We start from the raw sequence: 17,362 nt of genomic DNA, 5'->3' as shown, positions 1-17,362 counted from the left end.
GAATGACAGACTACTATCAACCTGGGTCCCCAGGTCCCTGATAACTTCTTCTGTACTCAGTGGATTGCCACCTATTTGGTAGCTAGGGGTAACCTTGTTTTTCCCGAAGGGTATGACTATGCATTTTTTGGCATTTAACTTTAGGCCATGGCTCTGGCACCAGTTATCTGTTTCTGTGAGACTCTTCTGAAGGATATCTGTGTCAGATGTGTTTTCTACTATGGCGCCCAGTTTGCAGTCATCTGCAAACTTTGTCAGCCATAACCCTCCTGTGTTTGCTTGTACTTGGAAAAGTAGATGCCAAACAAGAGTGGGCCCAGGACTGAGCCCTGTGGTACACCACTTGTGACAGGCTTTGAGTCTGACATGGCGCCAGCAACTCTGACCCTGTGGGTTCTGTCACTCAGCCAGTTTGCAACCCATCTTGTGATGTATGGGTTAACATTTAAGCTGATGAGTTTTTCAATGATACCCGAGTGGGGTATTGTATCAAAGGCCTTCGCCAGATCGAGGTAGGCTGTATGGACTGCCTTTCCTCATCAATGGCTTTGGTGACTGTTTCGAAAAAGTCAACCAAGTTTAGAAGGCATGATCTGCCTTTGACAAAGCCAAACTGGGATGGATCCAAAGTCTGCAAATTCCCTATGTCTTTATTTATGAGGTCCATTATGATCCTCTCCATGGCTTTGCAGATAAGACTTGTCAAGCTAATGGGCCGGTAATTTCCAGGGTCGGTGGAGGCACCGCCTTTGTGAAGTGGGACCACAGTTGCAGTGCACCACTCCCTGGGTACGTATCCAGAGGTAAGACTATGATTAAACAGCTGTCCTAGCTGTGGGTTTAACTGAATTCTAATATTAACTGAATTCTATTATTGATTGAAGACAGATCATGTGATAAGGTTTGATTTTTATTTAAAAAAATGAAAATTAGTTTTTCTGTTTATTCTGAAGATATCTGTAATCATGTTAGATGAAAGAGTGCAAATCCTTATTTATTTTGATTAAAGGTTTTCTGCCCTTTTTGTTTCTAGATTGTTTTTTTTTTAACATTGGTTTTGCTCAGCATCCCGACATGTGCATAGTTTTTTTTTTTACTTTGTAATGTGGTCTTGTTTCAGAATCATCTACAGGTTAGTGCTCATTCCCTGGAGTATTTGTATTTAATGATGTTTTACCACAGATTTTTTTGAACAGAGAATAATTTAGGCTTTACTTTATTCTTGTAGCATTTTATCCATAACTTCTGTTCTCTTGTATAACGTCAGAAATAGTTATTTAATTTTTTTGCAGTTGTTGGCATCATGGTCTAAAGTGTATGACAGGTCTTCACTTACATGTTAAGCTACAAGTTTATTTATTTTTTTATCGTATTCATTCATTCTTTGATAGCAGAGTAGATAACTGTGACAAATTCTATAAAGCTTAATATACCCAGTCTGAATTAGAATTATTCAAGCATCAGCAAAAGGCAAACTCTGTGATGTTTAGTTTGAAATGTTCCAACTGGTTTGCATAATACTGAAATATGCAATTTGATTAGCAGACGTATGTGAGTTTAGTTTTATTTAACAGTAGTAATTTTTTATTATTTCCTGTTTTTCAGGTAATGACAGTTTGTTGGATAGTTTTATGCTTGCTGCTGGCTGTGTTTCCTTTAATGCCTGTTGTGGGCAGAAAACAGAACATCTCTCTTGTGTAAGAACACTATTACTTTTCTTATTTTATTGCTACTAATTCTGAATGTTTTGTGCTATGAAAAGTAATTGTTGCAGTGTACTGATGATGGCTCTTTATTAGTTGCAGCTGATTGTTGTAGGTCTGGGGAGGGGATATTACTATTCATTCACACTAGTGGTTCTGAGCGTATGCCTTTAGGTGTGTGAAGACTGCTAAACATTCAGGGGAGCTATCAGTGAGATAATGTATTACAGATTTATGGGTCAACTCTTGACCTCCTCAGGATTTTTATTTTACAGAGCATAAAATGTGCTTGGAAAACTTGGGTTAAAACCAAAACACCATCTCTTCTCCATAACTATAGACAGCTTAGGAATCTCCCCCAAAAAAGTAATCAATGATAAGAAAACTTTCTAAACCTCACCCCAATTCAACAAAAAATCTAATCCACAAAAATGTTGGTCTACTGTAAACAAAATTCTTCATCCTGGAAACCCTTCCACACCCTCTCCTTTCCCAAATAATACCCCATTAGAAATTGCTAGCATTCTTAACCACTACTTCATCTATACTGTTCAAAAATTAGCACATACCAGTTGTAACCTTGACCCCCACCCCCCGTCACCTCTTCTAACCCACACAACAAGAACCTTTTCTCCCTCAAACCAGTCTCCACTGCCTATATCAAATCACTACTTTTCAAAGTTAAGCCTTTTTCCCCCTCTGCGGACAACCTTCCTCCCACATTCCTCAAACTTGCCGCCAAATCCATGGCCTATCCTATTACTCTACAAGTCAACAGATCCATTAAAGAGGCCACAGTCCCAGACATTTGGAAATCCTTTTACACTGTTCTGTTGCACAAAGGTGGAAATTCTACTGACCCATCTAATTAAATATACTTTCCCCTTTATCAGAAGTACTTGAAAAATGCATCCACTCTCATGAATTTTCTTCTCAAGGAAAAATTGCTAACTCCCACACAGCATGGCTTCAGGCCATAACATAGCACTGCCACTGCTCTGTTATCTTTTACCCACACAGTAGTTGAGGCCAGAGACAACAGCTAACTAGTATCCTGCCTTGCATGACCATAGGTCTTCAGTCTACAAGCAAAACAAAACAAGGCAGAATGGGAAGCTTGATGGTACTAGATGTGGATGTTAGGGTTACTTTTAAATACATTCGCACCTAGTAAGTTGTTGCCACAGGGGGTGGGCTTCTTTCTATGAAGCTGGTGAATGTGAATTGACTAGCAGTCTGGGAATTTAGAAGGCCAGCTGGGACAGTTGGCTTAAATGACTGACAGACAGCCCATCTGCCTCAAGGCCGGTAGGCTGACTTTGTGTTATACTTTTTTGGGGGCCAAAGGTCAGCACTAGTGCCACACAGGTGCATGTGCACATGGAGAACAGGACAGTCATCAGTGAGTCATGGATAACGAAGTCCCATGTGTGTGTGTTCATGATGAAAAAAACTGGGTAATCTAGAAAGTGTCTGGCATTAAGAGTGAATATTATTGGGTGAGGATGCCTAGCTGTCCATTGCTTCATTCCAGAAGTTGGATAATTGCTAATCCCACTATGACCACAAGTTGGTGGCCCTAGTTTGGGGGGGTAGTTATACAGTGGTTGGTGTTAAAGGGGGGACTTGAGGGGAATGAGAGGCATTGACACTAGCTGATATATTAGTGTGGCCAGGGGGACCATATATATATATATATATATATATATATATATATATATATATATATATATATATATATATATGGGTCCACTTCAGAATCTCGAAAGCTCAAAATCTCGAAATTCAAAAGACTGAGTCCAAATTCTTGAAAGTTCAAAATACTGAAAACTCAAAATACTGAATCTCATAATATCGAAAAAACACAGAACACCAACACTTGTATATTCCAGCACAACTACATACAGAAACATATTACTCTTTTCGTCCCATACCCCCTGCTACTTAAATATATTAACTCTGAGATCGCACTCCAGTAAGTGTTGGTGTCCTGTATTGTTTTCGATATTATAAGATTCAGTATTTTAAGTTTTCAATATTTTGAACTTTTGACTCAGTCTTTTGAATTTTGAGCTTTCGAGATTCTGACGTGGATATATATATATATATATATGTATATATATATATATATATATATATATATATATATATACTTTTTTCTTTTTGGGAGAAAAAAAAATTGTTCGTTATACCTTTTTATTCTTGTTTGTTTTATTTGCTACAGTTTTGTTTAGTAGAATTAGAATTAGTTTTATTTACTCTGGGTATTTTTTAATGAAAAAAAAGCTACAACTGAATTGCAGAATAAAAAAAGAGCATAAAATTGTGATAAGATAAGGAGAATTGGAAGGCTCACAACTGTAGTGGTATTTATAGGAAATTGTTGGTAAATTTACCTGCTGATCAAGAACTGGCTTCTGAATAGTTAAGAAAGGGGAAAGGAAATAAGTGGAAAGGTGAATGGCTTACATAAAAAATATGGATCACAAAGAATTACTGAAAATGAAGCAATGAAAGTGACAAAGCTGTGGTAGAAAGGAAAAGTACTAAAAGTTGGAGACAGCAGAGTGTTTGTGGAAAATGACTATTCACTACACACCAGGCAGAAAAGAAGCAAATATATCCCAACAGTCAGAGAATGTTGAAAGGCAGATGTGAGATTCAAGCTGTTATAGCCAGCTGTCTTTAGAATATTTTTCCCTGGAGGATCAAATACATGCTTGGATCCAGAGCAGGCTACAGAGGAAATTAAAAAAATGTTATCCGACAAAAAGTGAGTGATCAAACAGAAGGGGTCTCTTCTTCTGTTTATTCTGGCAATAAAACTAATAGATAGACTTTGCCATTGAATCCTTTTCCAATGATCCACAGGAAAATGCTTGAGAGACAGAAAAAAACTTCCTGTTTTTGAAGGATGGCTAGCCACAAACAATCTTGATAGTCTGACAGTCACAGAAAAATTGTGGAAACTAAAGTCTTTTCATTTCTGCATAAGCAACTAGGCAAAAACAATTAAATGCGTTTAAATATTTATCCATTTCTGGTTCCTTTATAAACTGCAAATATAGAAAACTCTAGGTATGTTGCAGGAGTACTCAGAAAATTGTTAGGACAGTGGGATTATCATTTTAATACTGTTATTATATGTGTTAGTCAAATTATCCAGGAGGTAATTGAGAAGTTCCACTGTTCCTGCTCTTCCCTGAGGAACTACATCTTGTATTACTTTATTGCCCTAGTAACTGCCTATCACCTGGGACAGTAGCTTCCTTGCCTCTACATCATTGGGCTGGCTACAGACATAAAAAGTAATACTGATTTTATGAACTTCCAATCCTTAAGTATTTATTTATTTAAAAGTCAGTAAGTATTTGGAAGAATGAGTGAAAGAGAGAAATTTAGAAACTTACTATTCTGGATGCAGCACAGAAGGCTAAAAGAGCAAGCTAATAAAATATCAGAAATACTGTTTATTCAAAAATTGTCTACTATGTTCAAGATGCAGTCCCCACACATGGTTAAGGGTACCTTTTGTACTTCTTGACTAACCAGTCTATTTGACATCAGCCTTGCTTTGTTCTTTCAGGTAAAAAGGAAATATTTTGGACTGAAAGTGTTTTATTACCTGCATTTTTACTATGTTGCACAGTCTATGTCTCTAAACCGGTAATTTAAGCAGTGAGTCATCCTGGACTACAACAAAAGTAAATAAGTGTGATGGATTTGCCCTCTTAACACATGAAAGAAAGACACATCCTCATCCTCTAACTTTGTGTGAGTTAGAGAGAAGCATCCAAGCTCTCATGCATATTTGGAAAATAATGATTAAAATCATACTGCTGTCAGATTAACCCTGCTTTCTTCAGCCCCAAGCTAGTATCTAGCTGAGCTATGTCACTACCATTGCTGTCTTTACCATTCTTATTGCTGTTGCTATCACTCACACTGATTACATGATTTACCTACAATTTAAAGTCATCTCTGTGGTTTTTGCCCTCATATTTGCATATAGAGATGTTTAACCATTGTTAAGAGGTCTCCTTTTCCAGAACAGATTGCTTTAAGTTTCCCTTGTCCTTAATGGCATTCCTGATATGTATGAAATATACTGCGGTGGTGGTGCTGTGGTAGCGTTGTTGCCTCACAGTAAGACGTTGTCCTGTTCGATTCTCAGCTAGGGCGTCTTCTGTGTGGAGACATTCGTGAATGGGAGTACCTTCATTTAAGGTTGTGTGTCAGAGCTGGCAACTCGGCACGTAAAAATCTACTGCCAATCATTAGCGGACCGGAGTTCTGCTGTGGCGACCCCTAACTGGGAAAAGCCGAAAGACACAACAACAACAACAGTCTGCAGCAACTCATTAGAGCATAGTGTACCTCAGCAGTCTTCCCAGTATAACCAGTAGGATGCTTTATGTTAGTTAAAAACAATGCTGGTATCAACTGGGTGAAGCTGGTAATCAAAAGAATGGAGTAGAACAAATGAATAATCATACATTTTTTTTAACAATCAGTCTATCACAGTATTTGTCTGTACAGACCCCCCTAAAATTATTTGACTTTTCAGCTGCATGTGCTGTTTAAATGTTGTGGCTTGTCTTTTTGCATATGCCATTTAAATGCTGTGACATTTAAGACGCTTTTAGGTGCCATTTCAACATTGATTTTTAGTAAGGACGCAGAATGGTGCTGCAGATAGCATTGTTGCCTCACAGCAAGAGGTTCCCCAGTTTCATTTTCAGCTCAGGTGCCTTCTGTGTGGAGTCTGCATGTCCTCCCTGTGTTTGCCTGGGTTTACTCCCAGTGCTTGCATGAATTTCCTGTAGGTGCTCCGTTTTTCTCCCATATTCCAAAGACATATGCAGTAGATAGATTGGACACTCTAACTTGGCCATAGGTGTGAGTGTGTGGTGTGGATGAATTGAGCTACCGTGGCAGGGATAGCCATCCAGCAGTGTAAATCTTGGCTGTAGGTGATTGTCATTGTTGAAGTGACACCCCAACCCCATGTCCAAAAATGGAATAAAGGGGTTGTGGATGGATGCATGGAGTTATGCAGACTTGTGCAACATGTCAGAAAACTGGGATATTTAATATCCTGCACATAGTTAATGCAGGAGATCTGAGTTCAGGCTACTAATCAGGACTGTCTATTGATTATTGGAACAGGTGGCAACCCTTCTAGGGGATTGAAATCAGACTCCCATCAACCATTCCCTAAAGTTTATTTCATGTTTGTAATTGGAAACTAAGGCATGGATCACATACTCCATACCTGTATCCAAAGAGAACTAGAAAAAGTATGTTATCGTAAGAGATGAAGGCAAACAGCTCTTTGTAAAGCCAAGGCACATTTTCATAATAGCAGGTAAATGACCTTGGAAGCCATAGACTTTTTTGACATTTGGTAAATATACAGAGAGGCAGAGTCAACAAACCCTGTATCATTAGCCTGCAGATTGACAGATGAGTCACACCAGTCCAAAAATTCTGGTGAAATTAAACTATGTGTTGCATCCCTGCACTGTTTTCAAGGATCTCACTTCAGCATCATTTCCCTGTCTTTTTCTTGTCAGTTTACAAACTCCTAACAAACTAATCCTGATCAACCTCTCCTAGGGAATATGGAAATTGACAACCTTTATTATAATTGCCTGAAAACATATAATAACTTTATCAGTTCCACACAGACATATCCTAAATCTGTTGCTGAAACCTTAATCACCGAACTGGCATGATATTCTAAAGTATGCCTAAAAGAAGCAAGACACAAACAGGTAGACATTCTTTTTTATTAAATACTTTTATTAAATTATCATGTAATTCGTAGGCACACTTGGCATTAATACAAAAGAAAACAAACCATTTTAACATTTTTTTTCATTTACATACATTACACATTATATATATATATATATATATATATATATATATATATATATATATATATATATATATACACAGTGGATATAAAAAGTTTACACACTCCTGTTAAAATGCCGTTTTTTAGTGATATAAAATAAATGACACCACAATAAATCATTTCATAACTTTTCCCACCTTTAATGTGACCTATAAACATGTACAATTCAATTGAAAAACAAGCAAATCTGTTAGGGGAAAAATATAAAAAAATAAAAAATGTACAATACGTAGGTTGCATAAGTGTGCACACCCTTAAACTAATACTTTGTTGTGTGTGCACATCCTTGAACTAATACTTTGTTGAAGCACCTTTTGATTTAATTACAGCATTCATTCTTCTTGGGTAGGAGTCTGTCCGCTTAGCACATCTTGACTTGACAATATATGCCCACTCTTCCTTGCAAAAGCACTCCAAATCTGTCAGATTGTGAGGGCATCTCTTATGCACAGCCCTCTTCAGGTCACCCCACAGATTTTCTATTGGATTTAGGTCTGTGCTCTGGCTGGGCCATTCAAAAACTTTAATTTTTCTTCTGGTGAAGCCATTCTTTTGTTGATTTCATTGCATGCTTGGGGTCGTTGTCGTGTTGAAAGGTGAAATTCCTGTTCATCTTCAGCTTTCTAGCAGATGTCTGAAGGTTTTGGGCCAAAAGTGACTGGTATTTGGAACTGTTCATAATTCCTTCCACCTTGACTAAAGCCCCAGTTCCAGCTGAAGAAAAGCAACTCCAAACCATGATACTGCCACCACCATGCTTCACCATGGGGATGGTGTTCTTTTGGTGATGCAAAGTGTTGTTTTTGCGCCAAACATACCTTTTGGAATTGTGGCCAAAAAGTTCAACCTTGGTCTCATCAGACCATAACACATTTTCCCACATGCTTTTGGGAGACTTGATGTATTGTTTTTCAAATTTTAGCCGGGCCTGGATGTTTTTCTGTGTAAGAAAAGGCTTCTGTCTTTCAACCCTACCCCATAGTCCAGACATATGGAGAATACAAGAGATTGTTGTCACATGTAGTACAGAACCAGTACTTGCCGGAAAATCCTGCAGTTCCTTCAGTGTTGCTGTAGGTCTTTTGGCAGCCTCCCTGATCAGTTTTCATCTTGTTTCATCAATTTTTGAGGGACATCCAGTTCTTCGCAACGTCACTGTTCCATATTTTCTCCACTTTTTGATGACTATCTTAACTGTGTTCCATAGTATATCCAATGCTGTGGACATTTTTTTGTACCCTTCTCCTGATTGATACCTTCCAAAAATGAGATCTCTTTGATGCTTTGTAAGCTCTCTGCAAACCATGGCTTTTGGCTGTAGCAGGCAACTGAGTAAATGTCAGAAAATCCTACTAGGCCAGCTGAACTTTTTGGGGTTAATCAGTCTCATTAACTGATGACAGGTGTGTACCCAAGAAGACCAAATGCTGTAATTAAATCAAAAGGTGCTTCAACAAAGTATTAGTTTAATGGTGTGCACACACAACAAAGTATTAGTTTAAGGGTATCCAACCAGAATATTGTACATTTTTTATTTTTTATATTTTTTCCCTTAACAGATTTGTTTTTTTTTTCAATTGAATTGTACAGGTTATAGGTCACATTAAAGATGGGAAAAGTTTTGAAATGATTTATTGTGATCTCATTTTTTTATATCACAAAAACCTGGCATTTTGACAGGGTTATATAAACTTTTTATATCCACTATATATATATATATATATATATATATATATATATATATATATCTGTACACACACACACACACACACACACACACACACACATATATATATATACACACACACACACACACATATATATATATATATATATATATATATATACATACATATATATATATATATATATATATTTTTTTTTTTTTACAGTAACTCACGTTTAGTCCAGCATTAGATAAATTGTGAAATTCCTGCTTTCCTTTAAACATCACTCCTCCTCCTCAACATTATTTTTCTTGTATTGTTCCCACAAATTCCATTTCTATGTAGTTTGCTCCTTCCCTCTTCTAAACATCCCATTTCACGTTCTTTTCTCTTTTACAAAATTCAGTACTTCAAATACAGTTTGCATAGATTTTGATTTCCATTTTCTAATAATTGCTTTTTTGGTAGCCAATAGAATTAAACTTAACAAGGCCTTACTATGTCAAAATAATAATTTCCTTAGTTACAGCCACTTATTCCCCCAATATTTGTGACAGAGTACTCGGTAGGCAATTTTTAAACTCTGCCAACTCATTATACTCTCAAAAATATCTTCCAAGTTACTTTTTCTTCCCCTTTGCACCTCAAACATTTACTGTCTACCTGGGGAAAAATTCTTTGAAGTTTGTCTGGGGTATAAAAACACCTGTGCCAACACTTCAAGCAAAGATTCTAAACCTTCTGGACTTTGTTGGATATTTGGGAGCCATGTATTTATGCTCTCCCGTTATTGGACAGACAGACATTCTCGATATACGCTTGATATTGTTTAGTTATCTCTTAAAAGTGAACAAAACCATTTTGGATCTGCCCAGAGTTTAGAGCTATCTTACTATAGCAGCTTTAATCATTATCTTTTACCAGTTTTGGGATGAGAGTGTTGTATCAAAGGACATGAGGAAGAAAGATATGTTTCTGCTTCATGTACGTGCCAAAGACTGGAGGATGCCAGATGTGTTTCTGGGAGCGAGGAATAGACAGAAAACAGTGAAGCACTTAGTCCAAACTGATTTGATTGAAATTTGAAGGGATCACTAATAAGGGAAAAATAATGTCTCCGTAATGTAATAACGAAAGTCTTAATTGCAAGTCTCACAATTATAAAAATAAAAGTATAGAAATTCATAAGAACAATGAATGTTGGTCATTAATGTTCTCCCTTTAAAATTGTCTTCTTTTTTTTCCCCAGGAGGTAATTCCCCTTGCACCCCCAGTGTAGGAAGCAAGCTGCCACAGTCTCCAAACATATATCAACATAGATTCGTAGTAGAAAAGTAACTTGCAGTTTAATTAGTTATAGAGCTATCCAGATTAGTGCTGTAGGTTAAAAAACTCAATGGACATATGAGGCAGAATCTTGGAATATCTTAAAGAAGACTGTTTTTATATATGTGTGTGTGTGTATATATATATATATATATATATATATATATATATATATTTAAATTTTGTTAACCAGGTAAATGAACTAATCCTTAAGTATACATACAAGTAAGAGTTCAAAATGCATGGAATGGAAGTGCTTTTGATATAAGCCGCTGTACTAAATAAAAAGACTCTGGCAGCCATAGTTGTCATTAGGAATTTGATTACATAAATGTACATAAATCACTATTTTACAGCTCAAGAGAATCCAACTTTCTACCTAGTTTAATGAAGTTACAGATACAATTACTAACCTGTATCCCTAAAGCATTTTCTTTCAGCTAGCAGAAAATCTCTTTTAAGTGTTTTACTTGAAATTGTTGTTTTCATTGATCAACCTGTTATCCTCTGTTTATTCAAAAAAGTAGGGGTGATTTCTGTAAAAGTTAGCATCGAAGATAGTGTAAATTTCTCATCATGTGTTACTGCCACTCTTATTTTCTTGCAACTTGTATATAGGCTGCAGACAGATCTGACCAATGTAGCCTTTGGACAACAGACTTCAAGCAAGAAACTGAAAGCTAAAGTACTTTTCAGCCTCGTAGGGAAAAAATGAATTGCGCTTTGAATCCTCTAGAAAACCGAGAGAGCAAATTTGGATCATAAATACTTGATGGTCAACATTTTCTCAAAAGAAAGCAGTAGGCAGGAATAATTTGTGAAAGAGGAAAGATAACATTCTGACATTTAATGCAGCTCTAGAACACTGATATGTCTACCTTACAGCCTTCAGCAAAGGACATAAAATGCTGTCAGGTGGGAGCAGCATGTATATTTCTGTCCCACACTTTCACGATCACAGCAAGACAGATGCTCCTTAGAAACATCTATTATCGTGTAGGAAAGTGGTGCAGTCCCTTAAGTCAGCCAGCTTCATAGTCTGGCAAGTAGTGAGGCAGCTGAGTTACATAAGTTATATGAGTGTTCCTGAATAAAAAGTTGTGCTTCAAAGGATGCAGTAGCTTGAGTGAAGATGATTGTATGTAAGGGTATTGAGAAGTAACTCTTCTCTAGCAGTGATAGGTGGTCACCTAATCTTTTTTTTATTGTTGTACTGTGATGCTGTCTATTGTTTGACAGACATATGAATCTGAGAATTTTATTTTTGGTCATTTGCAGTGAGCAAAATTGGTAGTGATTTCAGAGTAGTGATGTGTAAGGTGTATTCCTTTATTTGGATAAGGACGTTGATGACATTTGCCCACCTGGCCTTCCTGATATGGGAAGTAGATTAGAAATAGAGTAAGCTGCTTTTTTAACCTGCATATCTATATGTGTAGTAAAGGATAAGGAGGGATTGTGGTGTATGCCAAGATATCTTTGAGAACAGGTGACGGAAGTAGATTGTTTAAAGGATTGGTTACAGTTAGAGAATGTCAAGTTTTCATCTTTTGTGTACCAAAAAGCATAATGGTAGTCATAGTGGTGTTTACTGTCAAATTATTTTTTGGAAGCCATTTCTAAGCGAATACAAAATTGGATTGAAGTCTGCTGCCTATTTCATAGCAGGATCTGCCTGACCTACTTAATACAAATATCATCATTATAAAGTATGCAGTTCAGGTTGGGCAGATCCCATGGAAGTTTTTTTTTTAAAAAGTAAAAATAGAAGAGGACCAAGAAATGACCCATGACATATAGCCAGAATCTGGTACCTGCTGGCAGCTGGTCCAGTGGCATTTGTAGTAAATGCTCTTTTGGTAGGTTAATCTGTGAACTAAGTGAAGCTTGTGGGTAAAAACAGTCCTTTAATGTGAATTAGAGCAGAGAATTGACTGTTTCAAATGCTCTCTTGATTTCTAAAAATACTGTCCCCCTTGAGCAGCCCTTTCTCCAAATTATACAACATTTGGCCAGTGAAGGTGTATAAGGCAGTGATGGTACTGCAATTAGAGTGAAAACCATGTTTTTTATGTACAAGGATGTCATTTTTATGAATGTAGTCCAGAGTTTGCTCATAAATTCTTTTTTCAAGCACTTTGGCTAGAGAGCATAGATTTACAATAGGCCTAAAATCTGATAGTTGTGCTGCTCTGTATGTTTTTGCAAGAGCAATAAAAAGTGCATGCTTGAAGCTATGGGCTGGGTACTGTATTCCTAGACATGCAGAGACTGAAAATGAGAATAATGGGATGACACAGTACATTATTGCCTAATCTCAGAATTTTTAGTTAAATGGTATGGAAGTATGATTCGTAGCTGGTGGTGATACTTTCCAAATATTTTTCACTTTCTTCTTCTTAATCTTTATTGCTTTACAATTGAATGGTGTGTAATCATGTAAGTATAAAGGGGGAAGGTGGGAGTGTGGTGGAGCTATTAGGGAAAACAGAGTGGGGACAGTTGATATATTAGGAGCTCTGTCTCTGACAAGTGTTGGAGAATACAGTTGTGTAGTAATTTGTTTGGGAAATAGTTTGCAGGTAGAGATAGTTTTGAGTGCCAAAATAGTTTTGGTTGATTAAAATGTTTGGATTGCAGTTGCCACACATGCTCTGCTTTTGCCACACTGGAAGCTGGCTTTGCTCATCTCCTGAGAGCTAGGTAGTTGTCTTGACTTTGTGTGTCAAAAGGATTAGATTTCCAAACCTTACATGACAAATCTCTAGCCTTTATGAGTTTCATTTCTTCTGAAGTCAGTCAGGGTGTTAGTTTACTTAGTCTTCTAAGTTTCTGTAGTGGGCATATTGTGTGCGTGCACTGTCTCCATATGGCCAGGGAGATTATAGCTGAACTATATCATCCACAAGCAGTGTCAAGGTGGATGCATGTTATGCCCATTCTTGTGAATATGTGTAGCTTTAACTGGCTTAGCTACAGGGACCTTTCAGCTATCTACTTTGAACATATCTAGAGTAATGCAGACATCAGACTCATGATTCCTAAACCAGATGTCCTTCTATTCCCACGATGCAGTATACATAACATGAAGGATTCCCCACCTAGGCAACCCGAATGTCCAGCCGGTATACCAAAGACTTAAGCTACTGCTAAGTATGTGCAATGTTGCACACAGAATAGCTGAAGTTGGCTGTAAAAGTGACGTCTGCATATACCATCTTCAGAACTTCTCTACCACCAGTCCGAACAACAGCTTCTACCTTTCGTCTGATTGCCAAATGTTTTCTGTATTCAGATAAGTGCCTTGTTGGGGGAAACCTGTAATGTGCTTTTGTTACTGCATGCTTGTAAGAGGTTAATTTTGTCCAAGAAGGGCAAATGCCACTGTGGAAGACAGATTCCACACAAAGACAACCATGATCAGTGTCTTTTCTGTCTGGGTTCTGATCACGACTGCAAGGCCTGTGCATTTGTCAGGCATTCATTCCTAAAACATCCTGCAGTCATCTTTCTGCCCTTAACATGCATCTTGAAAACCAGAGACTAAAGAGACATATACTAGGTATGGAAGGTACTCCAAGTCCATCGGGTAAGGCCCAGAAAAAAAGGTGAAAAGGTAAAGCCTGAATCTTTGGCTGCATCTCTGATCCCTGATGTCTCAAGGCCGCTGAAGCCCTGGAGTGGTACTTATGGTGTCTGGTCTTCCCCCTTTAGTGGGAAATGATTTAGATCCTGCTAGGATGGGTTCCTTCAGCACATCCGCAGAGGCATTGCAGATGTCCGCTATGGACAGTAACGGGGAACCGCGGCTCACTGCTTGAGGCGTTCCTCATAGTACCTCTCCTGCCCTTTCCATTGAGGTTGTGCTGACATCAGGGCCAGAGCCTAGGCTTAACTTGGCTCTTCCTTCCCAGCCTAGGGTAGCTCTCCCTCTCAAGAGGAAACACAAACAAAAACATGTCTCCCACACAGGATCCTTTCCCAGATTGGCAAGCTTTCTCTCAAGGAATCTTGAATGCCTTTCTGGAACTTAGGCCTTCCAGTTTGCAACCTCCTACTTCAGCATCTCCTATATCTCCTCTTCCCAGGAGTACTACTGTTGAACAAGAGGCCTATGAAAAAGATGATTTAATCTTCAGATGAGTCCCTGGCCTACTCCATTCAAATAAACTCTCCCCTGGGTTATGGCTCCCCTGAAGTTGATTCCATTGGTGGAGACTCTGTTGACGAGGATATTACATTTGGAGAAACTACTTCCAGAATGAGGGTATTTTTCACGTGGGAAAGCTCCCAGGTTTCAGAAGAAGAATATGACCTCTTGCAAATAGACTCTCCTGCCCCTTCAGCCATCCCACATGTTTTGCCAACTTTTCAAGTTGCCTTTCTTGCAGCATCCAAAAATCCTTACTCTCAACCTCCTGCTCCCAAAAGGCCAGACAGGATTTATAAAGTCCCTGAAGACAGCAGCTATCTGTACAAATCCCCTTTTGCCACCCCAGCTGTGATCTCTCTCTCGCTGATAAACCATCTAAATTAGTGGCCTCCGCTAACTTCCTCCCCTCACATAAAGACATTACAATGATGGAGATAATTGGGGAAAAGGTCTGCACCTCCTCTGCTCTGGCTTTTATGGCTATTATTTATCAGACACATATGTCTAAGTATGTTCTGGCCCTACTTTCACAGCCTCTAAATTGCTGACTGATCTCCCAGATTCTGCAGCCAAATCCCAGCTCTCTTCCCTCTTTGCAGTTTCTTCCCAGGTTACCAGACATTCCATAGAATGCAGTTGTGATGCAGCTGAGGTGTCTACAAGATCAGCAGCATCATTTTCAGTCCTCAAGAGGTATTCTTGGCTGAGATTGTAGCCTTTGCCTGAGGATTTCAAGGCAAAACTTATGGATGGTGCAAAATACTGCCGTTTTTAGTACTAAAGCTGCAGCTATCTTCTAATCCCTTCAAGAGAAAGGAAAAAACTTAAGGAACTGCAACATATTTTTGACTCCCCAGTTCTAAATATTATAGGAACTACTCTTCTAAGCTTAATTCTGTCAGGAAAAAGACCTATGCTCCTTTCCAACAACACAAAAAGGGCACACACAGGCAGACTCCTCTTAGGTCTCTGCCATCATCTGCTCAAAAGGCCCCCTTTTTGAACAAGCCAGGTAGTCTGTGACTACCTGGTCACTCTCTCAGAAATCCCTTTTCCCAGTGCACCTTTCTCATTTCCTTTCCAAATGGGCAAGCAATACCACAAACAAATGGGTCATGTCTGTTGTCCGAAAAGGCTACTGCATTATTTGGAAAACCATTCCTTCTTTCATGGGGATCCCATAACCCTCACTGGACTAGGTTCACCTTTTCCCTCAGGTCATTCAACACTTGCTATCACAAGAGTCATACAAGAGGTTCCCTCCTTGGAAAGAAGAAAATGGTTCTACTCCAGGATGTTTTAGTTCCCAGGAATTATGGTTCTTGAAGACCAATTTTAGACTTGTCCCAGCTCAATCTGTTCCTCCAAGTCCCCACTTTCAGGATGCTCACCCTACAAACTGTATTTCTACTCTTGCTACCTCAGGCTTGCCTGTTTTCCTTAAACATCAAGGATACATACCTCCACATCCCCATCCACCCTCAATTCAGGAAATTCTCATTTTCAGTTCTCTGCTTTGCCCTTTGGACTCTCTCTGACTCCAAGGGTGTTCACAAAGTGTTTGGCTCCTGTCATTGTTGTTTGCATACTCCCTGGAACTCTCATCTACCTGGATGACCTGCTCATTCAAGCAAAGCATCCAGACACTTTGCAACAGAGCATATATGCTACTAGCAAACAAAAAATAAAATAAATGAAAAAGCAATAAGCAAGAACCAAAACCATGCTTTAATCTTCCTCAAGCGCTTCAGCACAAGCCTTTGCAACAGAATCTTCGAACCACCATCTCTTTGCTCCTCAGCCTGAGATTCACAATCAACTATTGCAAGTCTTTCCTATCTCCTTCCCAGGACCAGTTTTTCTTAGGTTACAGGACAAGAACAGACCTTATGATGGCTTTCCTGCCTTTGCAAAAGATGCAGTCCCTGCAGACTTACTTCCAACAGTTGCTTCCTCTGTCCTTTCTGACAGCCAGGGAATTCCTCAGGATGCTAGGGTTCATGGCTTTGGTTATACCACTGCTTCCTTTAGCCAGACTCCACATACAAAAGTTCCATTGGTACCTGAAGACACTCTGGTCCCAGCATGCTCATCCTCTAGAGTTTGTCCTTCCACTTCTACCGTGCCTAAAGAAGGAATTGTTTTGGTGGATTAAACATATTTTCTCAGAATTCAAGACTCCCCCTTCAGCCACCTCATCCAGTTCAAGAAATGTTCACAGATGCTTCAGATCAGGTGTGGGGAGCAACACTGGGGAAGTTAAAGGTCCAAGGCCTGTGGTCTCCTTCCATAAGGAAGCAACACATTGACATCAAAGGGATGACTGCTCTGATTCCCGCTTTTAAGCCTTCAGGTCATCTCTTCTACCAGGTCCTTTGAAACTGTTCACAGACAACACCAGAGTTCTCTGGTATGTGAATAAATGGGGGTGGGGGGTGCAAAGTCTTATTTCCTCTGCAGGTTAGCAATCCAGGTCTGGGAGGTTGCTCTTCAAGCAAAGGTAACTTTGACGGCTGTTTATATCCCCTCAGCTCAAAATGTTCTGCAGACACACTGAGCAGATCAATGACACAAGCCCACGAATGGATGA

At 38.7% G+C, this 17,362-nt stretch overlaps 1 protein-coding gene across 4 annotated transcripts in view; it reads left to right on the top strand.

Moving 5' to 3' along the window:
* The window catches only part of PIGN (phosphatidylinositol glycan anchor biosynthesis class N), a 1,150,670-nt gene that overhangs the window by 656,483 nt on the left and 476,825 nt on the right, over positions 1-17,362 (top strand). For all 4 annotated transcript variants that reach the window (XM_044065181.1, XM_044065178.1, XM_044065179.1 and 1 more), the window contains one exon: positions 1,606-1,697. In XM_044065181.1, the coding sequence (XP_043921116.1) occupies positions 1,606-1,697 (92 nt within the window). The remainder of the gene's footprint in view (positions 1-1,605; positions 1,698-17,362) is intronic.

Source organism: Protopterus annectens, chromosome 3.part0, assembly GCF_019279795.1.
Source record: "Protopterus annectens isolate FY-2018-M chromosome 3.part0, PAN1.0, whole genome shotgun sequence".
In the NCBI taxonomy this organism is placed as follows: domain Eukaryota; kingdom Metazoa; phylum Chordata; order Ceratodontiformes; family Protopteridae; genus Protopterus; species Protopterus annectens.
Note: the sequence above shows the minus strand (reverse complement) of the source record. Positions and strands in the feature narration are given on the sequence as shown.